The sequence below is a fragment of the Piliocolobus tephrosceles genome, chromosome 18 (genome assembly GCF_002776525.5).
Source record: "Piliocolobus tephrosceles isolate RC106 chromosome 18, ASM277652v3, whole genome shotgun sequence".
Classification (NCBI taxonomy): domain Eukaryota; kingdom Metazoa; phylum Chordata; class Mammalia; order Primates; family Cercopithecidae; genus Piliocolobus; species Piliocolobus tephrosceles.
In genome coordinates, this window is record NC_045451.1 from 16,268,971 (window position 1) to 16,293,471 (window position 24,501).

At 43.0% G+C, this 24,501-nt stretch overlaps 1 protein-coding gene and 1 pseudogene across 3 annotated transcripts in view; both read left to right on the forward strand.

Moving 5' to 3' along the window:
* Positions 1 to 24,501, forward strand: part of BCL2 (BCL2 apoptosis regulator) — a 197,345-nt gene that overhangs the window by 122,494 nt on the left and 50,350 nt on the right. The window contains exon 3 of one of the 3 annotated variants that reach the window (XM_026448263.2): positions 949 to 1,785. The exons of the other annotated variants lie outside the window; for them this stretch is intronic. Within the exon in view, the coding sequence (XP_026304048.1) occupies positions 949 to 975 (27 nt within the window). The 3' untranslated portion in view covers positions 976 to 1,785. Of the gene's footprint in view, positions 1 to 948; positions 1,786 to 24,501 lie in introns of those variants that run through there. 3 annotated transcript variants of the gene reach the window in all.
* On the forward strand, positions 3,894 to 3,969 carry LOC111528460 (annotated as a pseudogene).

Sequence of the window (24,501 nt, forward strand, 5' to 3'; positions counted from 1 at the left end):
TGTGTGTCTGTATGTGTGCCTCTGTGTGTGTCTGCATATGTCTGTGTGTGTCTTTGTGTCTGTGTGTCTGTGTATGTCTGTGTGTGTGTCTCTGTGTGTCAGCGTGTGCCTGTGTATGTGTCTCTGTGTCAATGTGTGCCTGTGTGTGTGTCTCTGTGTCTGTGTGTCAGTGTGTGTCTGTGTGTGTCTGTCAGTGTGTGTCTCTGTGTCTGTGTGTGTCTGTGTGTCTCTATGTGTGTCTGTGTGTCAGTATGTGTTTGTGTGTGTGTCTCTGTGTCAGCGTGTGTCTGTGTGTCTCTGTGTGTGTGTCTGTGTGTGTGTGTCTGCATATGTCTTGTGTGTGTGTGTCTCTGTGTCTGTGTGTGTCTGTGTATGTGTGTGTGTATGTCTGTGTGTGTGTATCTCTGTATCTGTACAGAGGCATAGCAAAGTCATGCAAAACCATCTTCTTTCACCTCACGGTTCTCTCCTTCCTCAACCGGAAGCCACTCTGCTTTGTTGTGAAAACAAATAAACTACTTTATTACAAAAGAAAGACCAAATAACCTGAAAAGCTCAAATAAAATCCACCTTATGATACAATATTAAAAAACAGAAATTTTCAATGGAAAAAATCCCACACTAGACGGAGGAAGATGGGCCAGTTTAACTGGAGTCTCTGCTTGTTTTCTATTTATTTTCTATTCTCCATTCCCATTTGCTCTCTCACAGGGAACGGGTTCACCCCTCAATGTCTGACTAACATGCTTTTCATTTGAATTCAAAATATTTGGTGATGATTGGCAATGAGGATGGGAAATTGAATATTACATCATCTTATGAAGGCTTCCTTCTCCCTCACTTCCTTCCTTCTTCCTTTCTTCCTCCCTTCTCTACCTTTCTCCCTCCCTCCTTTCCTTTCTCCCTTCCCTTTTCTGTTCCTGTTGTGACCGTCCCCTGATTGAGCAGATGTGGACATGGGGGAGCCAACTGTAGGAGTAACTGGTGCCTTGCAGACACCGTCCCTGAGGTAGCTGTCACCAGAGGATTGTCACTGAAAATGCAGGAAGAGTTCGGCATTTGATTGCATTCTGCACAATTCAAGCAGGACAGATTGCTGCAGAAGATGACACCAGAAACAGCCACCACGTAATGGGTTCTTACCACATGACAGACATGGTGCTGCTATAAGCTTGTGACTTGCACCGTCTGAGCCCTGAACACCTCTAGAAGGTACGAACATTTGCTCCGTTTTCAGACCAGGAGACAGCAGCTCAAAGAAAGTGAACGATCTGTCAGTGGTCACACAGCTAGGAAGTGGCAGGGGGCGCTTAGCCAGGTTGGACTCTGAAGGCCACGCATGTCAGCATCCTTACACAAACCCAAGCCCTTAGGCTCACATTCAAGTGGATTTCCACCCGCGTGTGTTTGGGAGCCACATGTCAACAAGCCATAACTTTCTTACCTATTTCAGGAAAACATTATTTTCTCTCACCCGTGTTTATCACCATCCTATTTCTGTTTCAAGAAATCAAAACGTGGGAAGAAGACAGATTTGAAGAAGACCTTTTTTGGCCACTTCTGATGGTGAGACGCCATTAGGAAGATGGAGTTCAGATGCTAAAATATTGGAATTTCTGATGCATATTCATGGTTAGAGGGAAAGTCAGTGGCACTGTGGAGTGAAGAAATCTAAGAAATATAGGAACTCCAACTGAGAAAAACGTAACTATGATGCTTCCAGGTGCAGGAAACTTCGGGTCCTTCTCTGCGTCCAGCCTTCCTGGAAAGCTTTCATTAAAAAAAGTTTTAAAAATTTTTATTTAGTTATTTTTAATTGACAAACAAAAATTGTATATAAAGGCTTTTGTATTTTATCCCACATGATAAAGGGCCACACAGTTCTTTCTTGCTGCCTGAGTGAAGTGAGCATATTAACAGCACGCAGCGTTCAACTCTTATTAATTTTCAATAGGCTCATTTGCCTTTGATCCTATTATTTCAAAGCCAAAAAAAAAAAAAGACCATATATGGAGAGAAACGATTGCATTATAGCTCCTCCTTCAATATGAGTAGCTCAATCTCTAATGGTTTCTTTCCATCGAGAAGAAGGTTTTAGTAACCAAGTGACTAAGTTACCTAGCTAAACTCCCCCCTCCTCCTTTATCAATACTTAATTAGTATTGATGCTTTTCTTGGCGAAATCTCATTTCGGAGCCTGCACAAATGAACTTTTTCCATAAATGAACCTTTTAAAGTGTGTATTTGAAATATCTTTAAGCCTAAGAAAATAGTTTTTAAACAAGTTATACATTGATTTCCTCTTACTCTGAAATATTTCTCAAGTGATTTTTCCTGAAAGATTCTTTGTGGTTCATTGAACACAAAAAAAACAAACCATGTACCAGGTCTGGTAGAGGTTACAGGGATATAGGTAACTTGGCATTTGTTCCCAAGGAGCTTAGGTCTCCAAGAGGAAATAAGACACTTCAACAAACAGCCACAAGGTAAAATAGAGAATTGTCCAGTGCTGTAATTTAACTGCTGATTCCTCTGTACCTAAAAGCTGGTTAAATTATAGTTTTATTGAATGCTAACAAACTCTTATTCCCCTCCTGCATGGAATTTTAAAAACCTTTTATTTTCTCTGGGCTATAATTATGGTGACCACATTTTCCATAGCAAAAATTAAGACACATCGTCTGACAAAGGTTTCTTGTGCCACTTCTAGGTGCGAGACCACCCATAGTTAGATTTTTTTTAAAGCAGGCTTTTTTAGGCAGGCCCTATAAAAATAGAGGTTTGTTAAATAGGTGCGTTTTTAGACTTTTCATTAAAAGCCTACAATACAAACAGTATTTTATTTTGTATCTGAATCAACATGTTATATCCTAAAGCACTATTTTACAGCCTAAGGGTATGTGTTAGTCTATTCATAATACTGCTGCATAGAGTAATAATACCTGCCATTATCTGGGTGTAATAGAAAGGTCCCAAGTGGTCCTCTCCAGGTCTTTAATTTTCCTTTTGAAGATAAAGTTCCTTCTTTCACTTTCATGGTTCAAGGTTTTTGAACCTGGCAAGTGATTGCTATTGAAGCATGCCAGATGTGAGCAACTGTGACCATGGTACTTTAAAAGAAGGTGAAGGAGTGACTTTTTCTTCCGTACTGTCTCCCCCTACTACCATCTGTGGTTTCTACACATGTGACTTTTTTCAAAACAGCAAGGCATGGGAAGGGATACCAGCCAGGGCCACCGTAGTCCAGGCATGGGACTTCTGAAGTGAGGAGATAGAGATGAAACAGGCCAGTATTGATGACTGACAGATGATGAAACCAAGGCCTGCTGGAGAAAGATTCAGTGACTTACGCAAAGCCACACAGCTTGTTGGTGGCAGAGTTAGCTCCCAATCCCCAACTTTCTGAGTAAGGGAGGTTTCTATCCCCACTGTGATGTTTTCTTGATGTTCTGGGGTCACTCTGGTCGATTTCCATCCACTCTGATGTCGGGTACATCCCCTCCATGTGACTACATAATTCTCGAATCATAATTCTAAAATGATATATCACTGCACTGTCACGGGAAAATAAGCTGGAAGACCTGGAGAGGCGATACCTGCCACTGATGGCTCTTCTATAGAGGTGACCTTGCAGGTTACCAGGATTTCTCCAGGCCGACTCTCAGATGGCCTGAAGCTGAGTCCAAGGCAAGCCTTATACACTGTGGTTCCTGCTCTCCTGGGTATCACTGACCTACTGCTGATCCAGGAGCCCTTGGGATCAGACTTTTCCCATTAATGCTTTGTTTATGGTTAAAATATCACAGTATTTAGTGGGACCACTGCTCTCTTTATCAGATGGTTTTTCTACTTAATTATTTTGTAACATGGCTGCACTTATAAGTTATCTGCTGATTTTTTTGTAGTTCATAAGCATAATGATTGGGTATTCATAGTCATATGTGAGATGTGCCAACCTCAACCTCTATGCTATAGTATAGAGTATGCTATAGTAATTACTATAGTATCACAGCCTGGCCAACATGGCGAAATCCCATCTCTACTAAAAATACAAAAATTAGCTGGGCATGGTAGCACACACCTGTAATCCCAGCTACTAGGGAGGCTGAGGCAGGAGAATTGCTTGAATCCTGTGGGGCAGAGGTTGCAGTGAGCCGAGATCGTGCCACTGAACTCCAGCCTGGATGACAGAGTGAGACTCCATTGCAAAAAAAAGAAAAGAAAGAAAATATAAAAATGTATCTCTTCCATTAAAAACATATCCAATAATTCCGCTAAGATATGTGACTGACCTTCACATTCAGCCTCGTTCCACTGTAGCTTCCCATTCATTCATTTCGTTCAATGGCTATTTATTGAGCACCTACCATCTGGCAGACACTTTTCTGCTTCAGCATCAAACAAATAGACAAAAATTCCAGCCTGTTTGTGGTTTATATGGGATTGGATGGTGCTAATAACTGTATCAAAAAATAAAAACTATTAGCTTGCCCAAAATTTGGATTACCATGGGAGCAGGGAGCTAAAGGAAAAGGGATCTCATATGTATTGAATATCAGTGACTGTGTCATGTGCTGTGTTGTGTGGTTTATCTCATTTAATCATCGCAGCAACCCTGTGAAAAATGAATATGATTATTTTTACTTTTTACAGATGAAGAACCAAGATTTAGGAACATAATATATCTTGCTTAAGGTCATACTAGTGAGGAAATAAATCTATGTCAGTCTTTTCAAACATGCTAGATGTGATGATATCATTTTAGAACCATATATTTGATATATGGACCACCATACTGAAACCTCAGGGCATTTTGCCCACTAATGATATATATCAAGGAATGGCATTTCACAGATGAATGGATAAGGAAAATGTGGTGTGTGTGTGTGTGTGTGTATGTGTATGTATATACATATATTTACATATATACACACACGTATACATATATACAATACACACCTATATACATACATATACATATATACACATATATACATATATACACATATATACACACACACACATACACACCACATTTTCCTTATCCATTCATCTGTGAAATGCCATTCCTTGATATATATCATTAGTGGGCAAAATGCCCTGAGGTTTCAGTATGGTGGTCCAGATATCAAATATATGGTTCCAAAATATCACATCTAGCATGATATTGAAAAGACCGACATATATGTGTATATATACACACACACATATATATATATTACATACACATACATACACACACATATTACTCCACGTTAAGAATATTTTCATATGCAACTACATGGATGAGTCTTGAGGACATCATGCTCAGTGAAATAAACCAGTCACAGAAGGACAAATACTGCATGATTTCACTTATATGAGTATCTACAGTAGCCAAATTCACAGAAGCTGAGAACACAGTGGTGGTTTCCAGGGACTAGGGGAAGAGAGAAATGGGGAGTTGCTCTTCGACAGGAATAAAGAATAAAGAATAAGCAAATCTCATGTTAAGTGTTCTTAACACACACACTCACACACATGCACACACAAATGTCACTTTAATGGACTTGTTTAAAACATCACTTGAAATGTAGTTGTTAAGTTCATATTCTCCTTATCATTTATGTAGATTTATCTACATTTCTGAATAGCAGTAATCACTATAGTACACTCTAGTTTCATAACAAGCATCTTCCCTGGAATACCTTACCCCAGATTAGCAATTTGATGGCCACAGTAACATGTGCTTCTCAGATAACACATGACCTTTCATTTGGCTGAGAACTTAGTGGTTGACTTTGCTAAAAATAGGTCTTTAATGGTTGAGTGTGACATTTCATCACGGGGTGTTATTTGGGAGTTTTTCTTTTCATACATGAAACAAGTATGGCTGTAGAATTGATTACCCTTGTTTCCTTGATGAAACGCATTCAGAATTTCAAAGATATTGAACATTTTTGTGACCAAAATTAGTTACACAGAATTATGGAATCTGTCAGTGCTTGGGGACAAAACCCTTTCGTGTATTGAAAATGCGGAAGTAGACAGGGAAGCATTTCAGGAGAGGAGTGAGAAGCTGGATTAAGTCTGGATGCTGGGTCAGGGGTGAAGGAGGAGATCTTGCTGATGTAGGTCTTGACCAGGTTGGTGCTGATGCAATGGTAGGTGCTGCGGCCGTGATATCCCCTGATGATGTTATTCCAAGGAACCAGCTGCCATCAGTGCTTTCCAGAACCTGGCTCTTTGGGTGAGGGGCACCAAGGGATAGACGTGCACCTTAGGACACCTGCCATCTTGTATGCCATCTCTGTAGTTTGGAGTCTTTGCGGAAAAGTTGTATGGGCCATGCTTTTTAGCTTGTCTTATCACCCCAAATACTTCCTGTCATCCTAGAATAATATCCAGGCTCTCGATCTGATTTCCAAAACCTTACATTGCCTTCACACTGATTCTCAAGCCTCAGCTCTCACCAATTGCACACTCCCCCATTGCTCGTGGGCCACTCGAACTGACTTCCTGATCCTCCAAACACATCAGGTTGCTCCCTCCTTGGGATCTTCCACTACTTGTGACTTCTGCCTACATTGTACTACCCCTAACTTTCCCAGGGCTGGCTCCTTCTTGCCTTTCAAATCTCAGCTTAAATGTCACTTCCTTCGAGAGGCTCCCTCGAAACACCCAATCATTCCCTCTCCTATCACCCTACTTTAATTCTCTGAATATTTCTATACAGTCAATGCTGTGCTTGTTTGTTCTTTCAGATCCATGAAAGCAGGGACCATGCCTGTCATAGTCCCAACAATGCTCCCAAGCCCTAGGTGAGCACCCTGCACGTAGTAGTTCAATGAGTAGTTTGTCAGATGAAGGAAGGAGGCACTCCGGCTGTAGGTGATTTAAATGTAACAAACGTATTTGTAGGTTATTTTTTAATAATGCAAAAGAAATGAAGACTAGGCCAATTTTCTTTTTTAATTTTATATTTCAGCCTCAACACCTAGCTATTTCTGATTAGTCAGAGACTAATTAGTCACATACAACAGTGTGTCCTGAGGGGATTCACGTGCACTGCTTTTTCCAATGATTTGCAAATGCACCAGCCTAAAACCTAGTCTCTGGCACAGATTTCAGAATCTCCACTTAACACATCAGAAACCTTTAAGGCTTATCCTGAACTCCAAGGCTGGCTTAACCTTCTGCAGTAAGCAGCTGCTTATGCATGGATGCCCACAATGAGTGATTTCACCAGAAATCCACCTCAGCTACTTAAATAAAGTATGATGTATTTCATACACACAAAGTGTTTCTTCATATGAGTAGGTTAGTGACACTATTGAATACAAATGACCTGTTTTTGAATATACTGGAACCTCACAAACTTTTTTCTGCCTCAAAAGTGGAATTCAGTTGAAGATGGGTCTGTCCTTAGAAGACCAAGTTATTATAGTTACTAAAATAAAAATAAATAAAATAAAGACTTTTCAAAAAACAGCAGATGCTGGCGAGGCTGTGGAGAAATAGGAAGGCTTTTACACCGTTGGTAGGAATGTAAATTAGTTGAACCATTGTGGAAGACAGTATAGCGATTCCTCAAGGATCTAGAACCAGAAATACCATTTGAGCCATCAATCCCATTACTGGGTATATACCCAAAGGAATATAAGTCATTCTATTATAAAGATACATGTACATGTATGTTTATTGCAGCACTATTCACAATCACAAAGACATGGAGCCAACCTAAATGCCCATCAATGATAGACTGGATAAAGAAAATGTGGTACATGTACATCACGGACTACTATGCAGCCATAAAAAGGAATAAGATCATGTCCTTTGCAGGGACATAGATGAAGCTGGAAGCCATCATCCTCAGCAAACTAACACAGGAACAGAAAACCAAACACTGCATGTTCTCACTTATAAATGGGAGCTGAGCAATGAGAACACATGGACACAGGGAGGGGAACAACACTCTGGGGCCTGTTGAGGGTGGACGAGGGGAGGGAGAGCATCAGGACAAATAGCTAATGCGTGCGGGGCTTCATACCTAGGTGATGGGTTGATAGGTGCAGTAAACCACCATGGCACATGTTTACCTATGTCACAAACCTGTACATTCTGCACACATATCCCAGAACTTAAAGTAAAATTTAAAAAAATAAATAAATAAAGTAAAATAAGACTTTTACTTACTGGGACAGGCCCATGGTTTCTAGGGTTGAGAACAATCTCCAGGGGCCTGACCCTCAGGAAGGGAGAAAGGAGAATCCCTTCTTCCCTTGCAGGGAGCATGGGCTGGGTGGCAGTTGTGTTCCTGCCATCTGAAAGTGAAATGTGGACTTCAAATGTTGACTTATGTCTCACAATACTATTGGTGTCCAGCTCCTGATACTTCTTGGGACATTCCTTTGTACTTGGGATCTTATTAATTTAGAGAGAAGATGTAGATTAAGTTTCAGAAACCTGACTTTAGAAAATATTTTTTAAATAAAGAATGGGCCATCATTTGTATTAGCAAATCACAGAGAATGTCCTGTGGAATGGGATCATTTTGTTAAGCTCTGCATTCCAATCCAATTCTTTGTTTGCTCTCATCTCGGGGTGGTAATTGTTAATTTGGAGATTTTTTTTTTTTTTTGGTCTTTTTTTTTTTTCCTTTTTGTGGAGAACGGGGTCTCGCTGTATTACCCAGGCAGGTCTCGAACTCCTGGGCTCAAGCTATCCTCCCGCCTCTGCCTCCCTGAGAGCTGGTATTACAGGTGTGAGCCACCGCGCCCGGCATTATTATTTAGGGTGGATTCAACAGTCTTACATGGGATTCTTTTTAGGGAGGATGATGGGAAATTATTCTTTTTCACATTTTTTTTCTTTTATCCTGGGAGAGGGGGCATCTATTCTTTCACTCATTGTGACAGTGAGAGTGAAGTGAAGAAAAGAATTATCATGCCAAGATCAGGGCTGAGTAATATGGTAAATCCCAGTTTATCTTAAGTGCAGTAAAACCCCAGGCAGTTAGAAGATTGAGGTATTCTGGTTAGTTCAACATTCTATTTAATCTGGGAGTACCCAGTAGGCCACTTCTCCACAACAGATTTTTATAGAATTCAAATACAACAAAATATACTTGACACTGCAACTATACTGAATCCATATTTATCTCTTCTAATGACTTAGAAGACATTTAAAGATCTCACCAAGCCTCAGAGTCGCACGGAGAACATCAGTGATTTCAGAAATGGCCCTTAGTAGGGATTTCTGGCTGATGGTGGGATGGCCTGTTTTTGCTGATTGAAAGCAGCACTTCATTGGATGCGGTGGGTCGGGGGTGGGACACCACTTCTTGGTTTCCCAGGTATAATTCGGCAATCTGGGGGGCTTCCTCAAAAATACATAGACCCTAAAATGAGATAATGTAGGAAAAGCCCCCTAGTGCTGAGCCTAACACAGAAAAACATTCAGTACATACGAGATGACTTGATTCTGTTTATCTGGGATTGGTTTGTTTTATTTTGCTTTTTTCTTTCAGGGTGGGGGAGCTCTTCCTACATAGTTAAGAACCCTTCAACTAGAGGAACTTGATATTCCTAACCTAGGACAAGCAGGAACTTTCTGACCTCCAGCGTTGTTTATGTTTTTAAACTAAGCAACAACAGAAGATAACTACAAGGAACTATCATGAATTTTGGCTAAATGCTGAATGGTGACCCATTAAATCAGTTATTAGTATGACTGGATTGTACCTTCTGCCCTGGGACAAGCCTAGACAGAGAGAGTTGGGAGAAGCAAGTGTAAAAAAGTCTAGGCTGTTTTTCTTTTCTTTTCTTTTCTTTTTTTAAATACGCTGTTAATGAGAGGGTAAATTCTTGTAAAGTTTTTGGAGAGCACTTTGACCTTAATTTTGAAAATGCTAAATTTACATAGCCTTTGACTTGGTAATTTCACTTCTACAAGTTTTTTCTACCTATGTATAAGGATTACAGCATCATGTATTTTAATTTTGCAGCAAAAAAAAAAAAAGAAAAAAAAACTTGGGGAAAAAAAGAAATGTCTGTGTGGGGCACCAGCTAAATTGGTAAATTGATATTATGAAATAAAATGTTGCTATTAAGAAAGGTGATGGATATATATGAACTCACATTTTAAAATGTCTGAGATTTCTTGTAGAGGGAACAAGTGGAAGACTGTATGGATAATATTATTTTATTGATCAGAAAAATTAGATACACATACAAATGCATGTATATTCATAGCTTTCTGGAAGGATATATAATATACCGTTCAGCTAATATATAATTTAAGGATTATGAGTATTATAAATTGAAATTAATAATTATTACAAAGTAATACAAATTAAAATTTGTTAATATATACATAATATTTATAGTAAAAGGAGTATAATTAAATTATTCAAAAGTTTGCTTTCTTACATTTGTTAAATATTTTCCAGTTTATGTTCTAATTTGCTTATTCCAACTTTTATTTCTATCACCTATATAATTAAACTCCAGTTCAGTTTAGGGTCATTCATAATTTCCAAACTGATGATTTTACTGTTTCTTCAGTAGTGTTGAAGATAATAGTGATGGCACTAGTCATCCATTATTGAACCCCTATGATGTGCTAAACATTTGTGCTTATATTTTCTCTAAACCTCACAAAATTGTGAAAGATGATGAGGAAGCAGAGGTTCTGCCATATTAAGGAACCTGCTAAAGCCATGCAGCCAGCAAGTAAGTTTCAGAGCTAGCACTGAAACTCAGGTCTAACGCCAAAGACTGTACTATTTCCATATGTCATTCTGCCTTAGACATGGTGCTGGTGAATTCATTTTTCAGAAAGTCTTTTGTGGGTAAAACAGATAGCTGTTTAAAAAGAGATAGAAACCATGCTTTGGATGATTATGGCTTGCTAGCATTTTCCACTCACCATTGTTATTAATTATTCTGTGTTTCCCATTTGTCTTAACTTTGATCGTATACTTAAAAAGTTTATGGAAACTGCCCAAGCGCATTCAATTCTGCTGATATTTCCATGGTCTGAATGCCAGCCCTATGAGCAGGGGCCAAGTGGAGCATGCCATCTGAAGACTGCTCCAACTTTCAGGGCTGGACGTGGTTCAAATGGGAATGCCATACCATTGTTTATTTTAATGAGATAAAGAGCAAAGAAAAATGAAAAAACAAAATCTGCATTTGAAAACATTCAAGTAACGTAATCTGTATTAGTCAAACTAATTCTAAGGCTGGCGTGGTTTCGATTTTAGAGATTTCCACAGCTCCACAGGTACCCCCAGGGTGGCCATGTAGAAGTAACAACAACAATACTAGGAAGACCCTTCCAAGCCTCTGTCTCCCTTTCTTGATTTTCTAACTCCCTTCACCTGTTCTTTATTCAGCTGTTTACTGGGGCATGGTCTTTACCTGAAGTTTTTCCTGGTATTTTCAACCCATTAAGATAAGTGGGGTGGGTGTAGGGGGCTGTGCCCACAAAACAGACATCCAACTTGGTTTTAGGGTAGGCTTTTTAGAGGAAATGATAACTACCAGGAGTCCTGAAAGAGAAATCATAGAGGTAGAGGTGCCCACTTATCTAGGTAGAGAGAACAACATGTGCAGAAGGGAGAGATAAAAGGGCACACAGTACATCTGTACAGCTGTGAGTCCCCAAGCATCTGACCTCTCTTGAATGAGGATATTGACTAGTTTAGTTAGTTGACCTTGTTAAAGCCTTATCATATCAGGATTACCAGGGTACAAAGACATTCCTAGAATAAATGGCTCTGTTACTAAACGCTCACCCTATGACACCACTGTTGACACTGTGACTTTTAAAAATCTCTCATATCTGGCCATACCTGTCTCACCTTCCTAAAGTCACACTGGCAGATGACACATCAGGGCAAGATGAAAACTGTAGGGACTTGTGTAGAATGAAACGATAACTTCCTGTTCTTCAAAGGGACTGTTGGTAAAATATCCTTTTTGCAAAAACAGGGAAATGCTTAAGGTTGGAGTTTCTGTTTTCAGTAGCGAAGATGGATATTCACATGAAAAGAAGACAAAGGAAAACAGAATGCCCTAGCCGTGGGCTAAGCAGTTGGCTATTTTTATTTGTCAAGACAAAAACATCAAATGACAATTCTTTCTTCGTTTCTCTTTATGCATCTAGTGCTAAAGCATGCTACTAAGTCTTAAGTTCTATTAACTCCTGACAATGTATAAACTTGGGTTTACAGTTTATATACACCACAGTTAGGGATTTCCATATATCCTCCAGCTAGTCAAGAAAATCTTTGTTTTGGAGTTCTTTACTGACTCTTGCATCATCCAAATTTATTTTTTGCCTATGAGAACTGAAAAAGTGAAGACCAAATTTGGAAATTCACGTGTGCCAATGCAGATATCAACATGAACAAAAGAAAAATACGTGTATTGGACTCTGGAAAGTAAAATCACAGATCTATTCTGGTTCAAGGTCAGCCATAAATGGAATTGTAAAGAAAGGCCAGAAAATAATATATGGTTCATACTCAAGAACAAGAATGGTCATATCATATACAAAATGAATTGAGCTAAAATATAAACAGTAAAATGCTATGGTTTTTATCGTTAGCAAACTTCCACTAATTATAAATTAAAGGCAGGCAGTAATACCCATAGATTAAAAAGCTAGTTGAAAACTGAGATTCCTATAGTAAATATTAAGCGTTGTGTGGTACATTAGTCACATGTGTATAATAAAGACAATAAATCCATGTAAGTATAGCAATGATGAAATGTGCATAAAGCAGTTTGGACTCCAAAGAAGTAAGCAAAGTATAAATAGATAGCATGCTCAGGCACAGAGAAAAGCAAGTGCTATTTTAGCACTTGAGCTAGTGATAATTTATTGTTCAGGCTCTCCAGTTGAGTCAATGTTTATATGGTGCTGTATATTAACTGAAACCAAAATAGTCTGTGCACAACACTGTCTTGGATAGATTACTGAGTGATCAGCAGAAACCGTATCAAACAACCACTCCCCTACGAGCGAGGGATTTATAATATTTAAAATATTCATCCTAAAGCTCCAAGCTGTTTTGACAATTTTGTCTGTTCATAAATATTCTTCAAAGAGAGGAAGTATGGCATATGTAATGGAAAAAGGTAGTAAAATGGTTAGCTTCCAAACTCAGGACCCAGATTGCCTGGGTTCAAGTCCTGGCTCTGTTACTTACTAGCTGTGTTGACTTTGGGCAAGTTACTTAACCTCTCTGTGCCTCAGTTTCCTCATTAGTAAGTGGGGTTAAGGATAGTACCTACCTCGTAGGGTTGTGAAGCCGAAATAATTAATACAAATAAAACATTTAGAATAATGCCTGACACAGAGTGAGGGTTCACTATCTAGACTCTGCCACAGACCAGCAGAATGACTTTAGATAAGTTACTTAACCTTGACCTTTGGTTTCTTCTTTGTAAGATGCAAAGGATAATAAACATCTCACAGTGTGACTGTGAGAATCATATGAGATACCATATGGAAAGCAGCTAGCCCTGAAGGAACCGCTGAAGGTTTTCTTCTTCCTGTCTCTTCTCATCCTTTCCCTTGCAGGGATATTTTTAAGGACACTTTTTTGTAGCATCTCTGTGTGTCAAGCACTTTGCCTACCCCACTCACCTAGCCTTGCCCATACTTTGTGAAATCACAGTCAGACATTAGAACCCAATGATTTGACTTGAAGACCTGTCCTTTTATCACGACACTGCTTTTCCATAGAAATACTTCCTTCAGAAAGCCTTTCAAGATTAATGCCACCCAATTCTGGCCTACTCACTTCTTGACCAGTGTGGACTATATTTTCATTTGTGACACTGAATATGTTTGACCATTTCATGTATATGTTATGTCTCCCCAACCAAAGCCTGTGTTCTTTGAGAGCAGGCATCTCTCATAACTCCCTCTGGTTAGCCTTTCTTGCCTGGCTTTCAGTCTGATTGGATCAGAATTGGGCAGGACCAGAGGATTCAGCAGATCGGGAGTGATTATCAGCTGTGAAGTTGGCAGTGTCACTAAGGAGTGGAACCAAGATGCCCACTGCTTCTGGGGCCACATTGATCATGTTCAGACATCCAGACCCTGGAAAACTCAGGGTTGTTTCTGAGTCTACAGTCTCCATTCAAGAAGAAGGGGAGAAATTCAAGAAGTGGCCACGGAAGACTTTCAACGGCTTATTGGAGTGTCACCAGAGGAAGACTAAGACCCTCAAGGCGCCTTCAAGGATGGCATTACTTGCTGACTTCATCACGGTCTGGGGGCTTCCACAGTTTGCAGAAGCCTTCAGATATTTCAGGAAGCCTCTGCTTCCATCCTGCTCTCCCCTGATGGGCTACAGTCTGTATTACAGCAGGAATCCTTTTGCAATGAGTTGCACTTATCTTCAGGCAAAGGCCCCAGATGGGGATACCAGGTTTTATTTACGGTCTGCAAAATTTCCCTAAAGAGAGCGGTGCAAAGCAGAGCTCTGTTGACTTCCTCCTGGCATGCTTGAAGACCTGATCTGTTCACCCCTCAAAGGCCAGATCCATCTCTTAGGGGCTGACACCCATTAAAAACCAACTGTATAGGTATTCAAACAAGAATGCCAGTGTATTCGTCTGTAATGAGAACATTTCAGATGAATATTCATGCTTTCCTGGCCAGCCCATGCTCTCTCTGCAGGCAGGTTTTCCTAGGAAGCCAGATGTGCTGCAGAGGCAGCTTGGTGAGCACAGAATCTGAACACAGGAAGTTAGAAGAGTGGGTCGGTGTCAAACTGAAGCCACACGCGCATTCCCAAGGTCTCCTCAGGTAGTTTGTTAAGGCTCCCTATCCTTGGCCAAGGCCAGCATTGGCCTCTCAACCAGCAGCTGATGAGTCCCTGCTCTGATTGGTATCTCTGTCTCCCGCAGGTACTCAGTTGAGTTGTAATCAAACATTTCAGGATTGGGACCATTCTGTTTCTTTGCGGGGCCTTTTTCTCTTCTGCTCTGTCATGTGTCTGGGCCACTGTGGTCCTGGGGATGGGATGTTTGAGAGCAGGGCTCCATGCAGGCTCCTTCCACAGCAGAATGGAGTGCTGCCTTAAGATACACTCAAAGAAGGGCAGTGAGAGAGGAGTCTGGTTGTTCTTGCTAACATAAATTGCACTGTTTAATGTACACAAGAGATGGGAAAAAGAAGAGAGCGAAAGAATTCTCTCCAGGCAAATGTTTACTATGGAAACTGTGTGATTACAGATGTCCATATACAATTCTCAGACACATCTGTTCAAGCCCCCCGCCCCCGCCCCCGCCCCATGCAGAAGGCGATGGCGTGAGTTTCCTTTCTTCTGAACTCCTGCCACACATGGAATGATTCCATCGCCAGCCCTTGTCTTCAGTCGCCTTTTTCAGAGTTGGTTTACTTCTTGTTGTCTTTGAATTTTCTGTCATCTAGAGGCTGCTTTGGCCCTCTGAGGTACCCACGGGCACAGCTGAGCTGATGGCCAAGTGTGGGGGCCCCATCTGCAGCTGTCTGTCCTGAGGAACAGCTGTCCCATGCCCATGGGGAGAGCAAGTCCTGTGTCCCAGACAGTTCTGTGCCCCATCTCACCCTCTTTGCCATAATAGCTCAGCTTCCATGAAGCCTTCTGTGATGTGAGCCACAACACCAACTCCTGGGTGGGGGTCGGGGGCATTTTCCTCACCTGGGGCGATGGGGGAGCAGACACCTGCCCTCTTCTTTCTCTCCCTCACTGCTAGCCCACAGCCAAGGGGCAGGTGTCCAGAGGGGTCATTTCCTGCCCTCTCTGGTGGCTTGCCTTCCATGAGCTGCTGTTACCCCTTCTGCACACTCCTCTGCCAGCTGATGTGACTTCAGGTGGAAGGTTTTGTGTTTGTTTTCCTTCCCCAGCACTTCCTTGTCCATCCGTAGCAAGGGGTGAGTCTGAACCCCACCACCAGTGTGACATACGTTTGCTCATTTGTGCATGGACAGAGATTCATCAGTGACCTATGCACGCCCAGCTCAGTGCTGAGGGCTCCAGGTAGTACCGTGGCTTCAACGGTTGGCAGAACCCTTCAAATATTTCGGGAAGCCTCTGTTTCCATCCTGCTCTCCCCTGATGGGCTACAGTCTGTCTTACAGCAGGAATCCTTTTGCAATGAGTTGCTCTTATCTTCAGGCAAATACCCCAGGTAGGGACATGAGGTTTTATTTACCGTCTGTAAAATTTCCTTAAAGAGATTGATGCAAAGCAGAACTCTATGTAAAATTTTTTTGTCCTACATGTGGTATGCATGTTTGTGTGTATAATAAAACTGCAGAGTTGATTTGCAGAATGGGCCACTGAAGCCTGTTTTATGGTCTAATTTATGGCAGGAGAATGGAGTTTGCACAGCCACCCCTTGTTTCAGGCTGTTTAATATGCAGGGTGGCTGTGGTAGCTGCTCTCTCTTCTTCCTGTCACCCACCCCGTGGACATCCCCCGGTCTCAAGGGAGCGGCATGTGTTTTTCCACAGTCCCTCCTCTGCAGAGGCCAGCCAAGGACGTACTTTGTCCATTAGGTGTTAGAATCCTCGCTCCATGCGGTCAGCTGGTGGTAGCTCTGTGTTTTCTCAGCACAGATGTGGCTGGACTGGTACTGGGACCACCTGGGGCTTCTTCACAGGGCTCTGTTTCAAACCGTGGGCTGGTGGCCAGACCCTCCTCAGCCTGAGCATGTCCAGGTGAATGTCCTGATTGTGCAGGCTGTGGCTGACAGCTCTGGATAGGGAGCAGCTTCCAACCTTGGTTGTCCACTAGAATCAGCCTGGAGTATTTAAAAATTCTGGTGTCCAAGCCACACCCCAAACCAATTCTGCCATACTCCCTAAGGGTAAGACCCAGTGCTCTCCAAGTGATTTCACTGTGTTTGCAAGATTGAGACTAACTGCCTGCTCTCTGGGAAAGGAGAAAGGAGGAAGGAGGAAGGAGGAAGGCAGAGCAAGATAAGGGGAGAAGAATGGAACCAGGGAGAAGGAAGAAATGAAGGGCTGGCCAGAATGGTGAAGTAAGGTGGTGCCCCCATCAGGTGCCTGGAGATCTCCAGCAAAAGGACGATGTGCCTGGCCCATCCCTGACCCTGGACTTGGACGTGAGGAACCAAGAGAGGCTCAGAAGAGGAGGCAGGCCTCCTTCTATGGAACCTGCATGCATCTGCCCTTCCCATCAGATGGACTGCTTCCTAGCCGTGGATTTCCAGATTCAGAGTTCACCGGAGCGTCTCTGAGCTTTCTGTTTCTTCATCCACAAAACAAGGACGTCAGATTGCTCTTGCAGGTTGTCATGTGGATTTGATAGGATGAGGGTGAAGTTGGACACATGGCCGACATTCTGCAAGGGAAGCTTAAATGATGATAGACCTTAGAAGAAATCCACAACTCTATTTCAAGAAAATTTTACCAACCCTTCCCATCACTTCGTTCTCTCTGCTGTGCTGAAAGGCAGTGGTTCTGAAATGTTGTTTTAGGAGAGCTAATAAGAAACACGGAGGTCCGGGCTCACGGACGGGCCCTGATGTCTGCACTTTTCCCAAGCGCCCTGGATGATTCTGATGGTCAATGCTTGGGATCCTCTCTACAGGTGAAGGACCAAATCGCAAAGCTGAGAGAGAGAGAGAGAGATTCTGGGCTGCTGACAGAGCTTTACTGCCTTCCAGGGCTTGTTTTGCACCTCCCAGTTGCTCTTTCTAATGATATCAGTGACTGTCCCAACTCAACATAGAAAACAGGGGTGTGTGAGGCGTGCCAGGGCCAGCAGCCACACGGGGGTAATTTTGGCTAGGTTCCACCTTTCATTTACAAGTCAAACTGAGACGAACTCTAAAACTGGCATCCTCCGAATTAGTAACCTCCAGCCAAACAAGGAGAAAACGCGTTTTCATTTCTGGTGACAGAGGTAAAAATGGCTGGTCTCTCTTGCATGTTGCACTTGCTTGTCCTGAAAGCGTTATGTTTGGGGCCTCCATCGTGAGCCATGAGAGTGCATAGTGAAACAAAGCACCTTCTCCGCATTCATATTTGTTTTTAAAGGCATGAAAAGCCCCTTGGATCACAATGAATCAAAGGGTCTGCACACTGACACGTTTCCACTGGGCATTGTGAGAATGTTGGTCTGTGGGAGCGCATAGGACCCTTGGTGGATTTACTGCTTATTGTTTTTGTTGTAACTATATTAGGAAAAGGGATGTGTGTGCCCATAGGAGCAGCTACCATAGGAGCCCTGAGAGGCCTGGGAGCTGGAGGGCCAAGGGACCTTGATGAGGGAGGTTTGAGAGCCCCATCACTAGCAGGGGATCTAGGAGCATTGACTGGAGACCCCCTATCCTACAGTGCAGTTTCAGTGCCCCCTGCTTCTCTGAGGCAGAGTTCTTACCAAGGGCAGTACTCAGCTGGCTGGCAGCGAAGCATTCACGTTGCCGTGGTCAGCCTGGGAAAGTGGAAAACGCCATGGAGATTAAGCCTGGGGTGGGGTGGGCAGCCTGGGGTGGGGTGGGCGGACAGCCTCTGCCTCCCCCTTCTCTCTCCAGGGGGAGCAGTGCTGCCCAGCAGCCCCTATAGAGCCGGGGAGTCAGAGCAAGCCGTTTGTTTTCCGTTTCACAAAGGAGGAGAAGGGATTCCTGCTGCAGTTTTTGCTGAAGAACAAGACTTCCTAGCAACACCAAGAGCTTCTACTTTGGCAAAGGATTTTAATATCTCCCTTCCCTGCTCTTCCCCATTTGGCTAGGGAGCTGATGTCTGATTCAGAAAAGCAACTTTACTATAGGACATCGATGTTCCTGTGACTAAAACACATTTTCCATAACCCGTCAGGGGTTAATAAAATATCAGCTGGGAATGTGTACTGGATTTGGAAGGGAGAAGAAGGGAGAAAAAGGAAAGGGAAGAAGGAATGATGCCGAAATGTAAGGGTTTCCTGATCAGGTGAAGCATGGTGCTTAATTGATAGATTGCATAGATGGCTGTGTGCTTTTGTAAGTGGGGGCTCTGAGGTCTTTCATGAATGAAGGGATAGATATAAGACATTCATCACAATACCGCAGAAGTCTCATTGAATGAGAAAAGAGAAAGCTAAATGAATGATCAATCAGAGAATAAGGATACTTACAACAGTAATGAAATTGAGCATCTGTTGAGCTACTGTGTGCTACGCTGCATTCTAAACACTATAATACCTGGCAACTCATTTCATCTTCATAAGAACTCTAACTGGCGGGTTAGGTGCTGTTATCATCCCCACCGTAGGTACGAGGATGAGAGGGCTTGATCAGAATCTCTTGACTTAATCAACGTGAGTGTCCCTCCAAGGACCGCAGGTAAGATTCAGGCTGGTTAAAGATCGAGTCCTTTGCTGAGATATGCTCCCTCCCCTAGGTGGAGTTGGGAACCTTCGCCTCCTTACCTGCCTTCCGCACCCCAACATAGGGCTTTCTGGGAACCAAGCCCATGGGATTAGAGCTCCTTTGGTATCATTTCCTTTCCTCACCTTTACAAATAGCACCAGGAGAAAACATGGGAAGGGACTCCTGTGTATTATAGCAGGCACAGACAGTTCCAAATATTTGGGATGAGATGAGAGCCCCAGGGGTCCTGGAGGGACCCAGGATGGCCTTTCGAGAGATGGAATGTACGGTGTGTCTGCGAATCTGGCAATGTTGCCAACAGGGCGGCTTTCTCTCAGCCTGTCTCAAACACTTTCTTCTTTTCTGCCCATGCCTAAAGAACTCAGACACCTTTTCTTTTCCCTCCACTCCAGCAGCCTTGCTGAGCATATTCCCAGCTCACAGGAAATGTTCAGGGGTGGGTGGATCATTCATTCCCACTCTCCACTGCAGAATCTTTGTGTGTGAAGGGCAGGAAAATAGGTAAAAACAGCCACTGGGCACCCATGCTGTGCTTCAGGAAGTCTGCTCCAAGGTTCCCAAGCAGGCTCAAGAATGGAAGTAAAGAACAAGCCAGAAATATCCTTACTGCTTTATTTTATTATTATTTTTTAAATTGCATGTTGGTGCTTTTCCATTAATTTTAATTGAGTCAAGTCCCATGACTTTTGTGATCCCCAATCCTCCATAAACTCACTGCAACTGACTTTTTTTTTTTTTTTGCCTTGAACCCCTTTCCCTTCCCCGCCTGGGAACCTGCCCTTTAAATTGGTCATGGCTGGGATTTTAATCACTCCTCAAAGGCGCAGTGACAATTTCACAACAAAGCAGGGAGGTTGGGGGTGGGAAGGGGAGGGAGTTTTGTTTTCTGCTCCGATTAAGAGAGCAACTGTTCCCTGTTTGTCCCCTGGGGCCCACTCTTGGCACCAGGCTGGGGAGACCTCAAACTTGGTGTTGCAACATCCATCAGACCCAAGTGGGTCTGGGGTTCCTCAAAGGTGAACTGCAGCTGTTTGGATAAAATTCTAAAATCTTGTTTGGGAGATTCTCAGCCCTTGTTTTACAGTCGTTCTTCCTGGCAAAGAAACCAGGAAGTTTTACTTTCCCAGGATCTCAGGCAGGTAATTGTTTTCCCAAACTGTATTTTAATCTGATGGAAATGGACATTCTTTGCTTTGAGAACCTTCGCCCACATCCATAAACCGTTTGTATCCGCCTTGCGCATGGGAGGCTCGATTACAGAGTGCCCCGCCCTCCCCTGAGACGTGTTTCCATCTCTGGTTATAATTTAGGGCCATTTTCATTTCTAAACAACAGTTACGAGCCTTTTAGTCTCTTGGCATCTCGGACTGCTTTCCTGTTCAGCGGCGGACCACGTCCAGGTGGTGGGTGTTCTCCCGAGGTTGGGAATTGGCAAAATCCCTTACGCGGTGTCATTTTTAAGCAAAGCAGCATAAACGGTGACGAGCTGGTAGTTTCTGCCATAACCAATGCTTTCATGGCCCCCAGGCTCCGACTGATTTATCATGAGGCCTCTTGCTCAGGGGACTTGGCTCACGACTGGAACACCAGAGGCCACGAGTCTGGGCCCTGAGCTCACACTGGGATTGTGAGTTTAGGGAAGTGGCTACAGCAGTCCTTTTGGAGGTGTGCATGTACCCCCAAGCAGGCTGACCTGGCGGCGCTTTTGTTGGGAGGAGAGGGGCTGAGTTAATTCTCCACCCCTGCACTTTCTGGAGGAGCAGAGAGTCCACTACAGGGAGGAAGATCCAGCCCTCCCCAGTGAATTAAGTGACTACAAACAGAGTCAGCTTGGAAGCTTCGGGCGGGGTCCTACCCCCTATCTCCGTCCCTTCATCTTGGGGGCTGTTTCTTGACCCATCACTAAAAATGTAAAAGCCAAAAACATTTCAGGGGAAAAGTCCAATTTGCCAGAATAACTTTGTTACTCGTCAAGAAATATTGATCTGTCACACCTTGTGGTAGGTGCCTCGACACTGGAGAAGTAGCCAGCCCATTTAAAATGTGAGCAACGATTCCCGTTGTCTAAACGCGCCAGGGACAGGCAAGGAGGGTAAGTGGTGTGAGGAGGACGCTGGGGCTCAGCTGAAGTTGGAAAGCTCACAGCCGGTCTTCAGAGAACTGCAACAGGACCCCCTGGGATATTAGCACGCGAGGAACCTGCCCCAGCATCAGAGGCCCTGGGTCAGGCCTGGTTTCTTAGGTGTTCTTTGTGCTACTCCTCATTTTGTGGAGAGGCATCCTTGGTAGAGGTGGATTTTGTAAAACGTGCAAAGGTATGGCTGAATAGTGAACTCTTCCCTTGTCCTCAGGAAAAGCACATTTGGTACCTCCTGTCAGAGGGGACTCAGCAGTCCAATGAAGACTATTGTTTTTTAATTTATTTTTTACATTCGAAAAATGTTGTCAGGGTGCAGTGACTCATGCCTATGGAAGCGGGTGAATTACTTGAGCCCGAGAGTTTGAGACCAGCCTGGTCAACATGGCGAAACCCTGTCTCTACTAAAAATACAAAAATTACCTGGGCATGGGGGTGTGCACCTGTGGTCCCAGCTACTTGGGAGGCTGAGGTGAGAGAATCACCTGAGCCCAGGAAGTCGAGGCTGCAGTGAGCTGTGATTGTACCACTGCACTCCAGCCCAGATGACGGGAGTGAGACCCTGTCTCAAAAAATAAAAAAAGAACAGAAGAAAAACGTCAGGTTCTTTGGGAAGGGTTGGGAGGTGATAAAGAGAGGTTGATAAATGGGAACAAACATACAGTTAGATGAAGGAAGAAGTTCTAGTGTTTGATAGCACAGTAAGTTGACTATAGTTAGCAATTTATTATATATTTCAAAATAGCTGGAAGAGAAGATTTTAAGTGTTCCCAACACAAAGAAATAAGTGTTTGAGGAGATGAGTATCTAAACACTCTGATTTGTTAGGTATTGTATGCATGTATCAAAATATCACATGTACTCTATAAATATGTATAATTACTATGTATCAATTGTAAAAAAAGAAAGAAAAGGCTATTAATGCTCTTGCCCATTTACCCACTACTACCAGCCACTCACTCTTTTATCCACTGACTTATTCACTATTTCATTTATTCATTCTTTCACTCACTCATTCACTCACTCATTCAATCAGCAAGCAGTCCCTGAACAGGCACTGACTCTGCACTGGACACGCTATAGGCAGACAAACACCCTATTGGGAGCCGACAGGAGGCAGGTTTTAGAACCCTGGTCCCCAGGTGCCTGATCACCCACATCGGCCTCCTAGGCTGCCCTCCCCAGGCCCACTGGGGTCAGAAAGGAGTGGCCAGAGGATGAGAGAGAGACCAATTTCTTAGGTTAGGTCTCATGATTATAGAAAATATTGAATAGTCTGCAAGTGATTTTATCTCAAGCATTCTCAAAACACTCATTTCCATCCTGCCACTGCTCCCCGTGCTAATAAAGGAAAATTCTTTCAATAGACCATGCCAAGTACTGACCAGAGCAAACAGAACAGCTCGTCTGGGGAAGCAGGCAACCAGACCACGCTGTGGGAGTTCAAGCTGAGATCATGTTTTAGATTCCCCTTTGCTTGAAAATGCCAGCTGAGATGCAGCCACTGCACTCCAGCCTGGGCGAGAGAGTGAGACTCCGTTGCAAAACAAAAAAAAAAAAAAGAAAATGCCAGCCACAATTTTCACCCACTTGCCCATCATCCCAAGTCACATATCCTTCCATCATAACACGTCACATCTCCAGTGTGACTGCCTCCCATGTCACAGGCAGCAGAGATTATAGTGAAACTATTCAGAGAGGTGCGAGCCCTGTAGAAAGCTGGAGATCAGAGGATGCCTGTCCCTCAGGCTCCTGATACTCTTAAGAAGGTGTCTAAATAGATTGTCTCCTGAGTAGTCCCAATAGCTTTGCTGTGTGATGTGGCGTGGAGCTCCAGACAACCTTGTCTCCCAGAGACTATTTTTGGGCACCTGTGTAGTGGGAGGAGGAGAGAGCAAGAGTCGGGAAACCTGACTTTGAATCTCCTATCATTTACCAGCTGATTGGTCCAGGCTACCCCTTAACTTTCTGGAGCCTGAATTTTCACACTTTGGGTTTCTTCTTAAATCCATTGGTAAAACAGGTTTAGCACCAATAGGGACCTTCCGTGAACTAAGAGAGCTGGAATTCACCTGGGATGCTCCGCACAGCTGTACTGGTTGCTTACAGCTGACCGAAGCCTAGTCTGATTGGCCTAGGTGCACACTATGCTGGCTGCGAAATATTTTGAATATGACTCTTGGAAATAATATATGTGAAGGTCTCTAGGCAGTACAACACATGGTTAGCTAATTCGACTATAGCATTTGGCTAGTACCACTCCCAAGTCTAACTTCAATTATGTTTCATAATTTAACTTCAATTATGTTTCATAATTTTTACAATCAATTGACAAATGAACAATCTTCAAATCTGCCTGTACCTTTTGAGGGTCAACAAAGAAGTTCTTCAGTGTTCAGGGCCGAGCCTTCTTTTCCAGTATTTTTTCATGAGTGCTAGTGATTTGGTTGCTCAAAGTTCCAGGGAATGAACTTTATCCAAGCTTTGAAGAAGGACTGAAGAACTGCTCGGGGGGGCCTTGTGAGTGAAGATAATATTTGAAGAAGGTGATTTTTGACAAAAATGTGATAGACTTCTAAACAATGTCAAAACAGATACCTCTCAACTTGGATTTGTGGGCCAGTGTGACATCTTAGGTGAAAACGGCAGAAATGTGTTTTTAGGAGTATGCTATATAATTCTTAATGAGATTCCACAAAATTTAGTGTTTTGGTGGAGATGGCAGAGAGATTAGGGAAGACCATAGAACCTCTTTATGCTTATTTTTTTTCTTTTCTTTTTTTTTTTTTTGAGACAAAGTCTCGATCTTGTCCCCCAGGCTGGAGTGCGATGGTGTGATCTCGGCTCACTGCAACCTTCACCTCCTGGGTTCAAGCAATTCTCCTGCCTCAGACCCCCAAGTAGCTGGGATTACAGGCGCCTGCCACCACACCTGGCTAGTTTTGGTATTTTTAGTAGAGACGGGGTTTCACCATGTTGGCC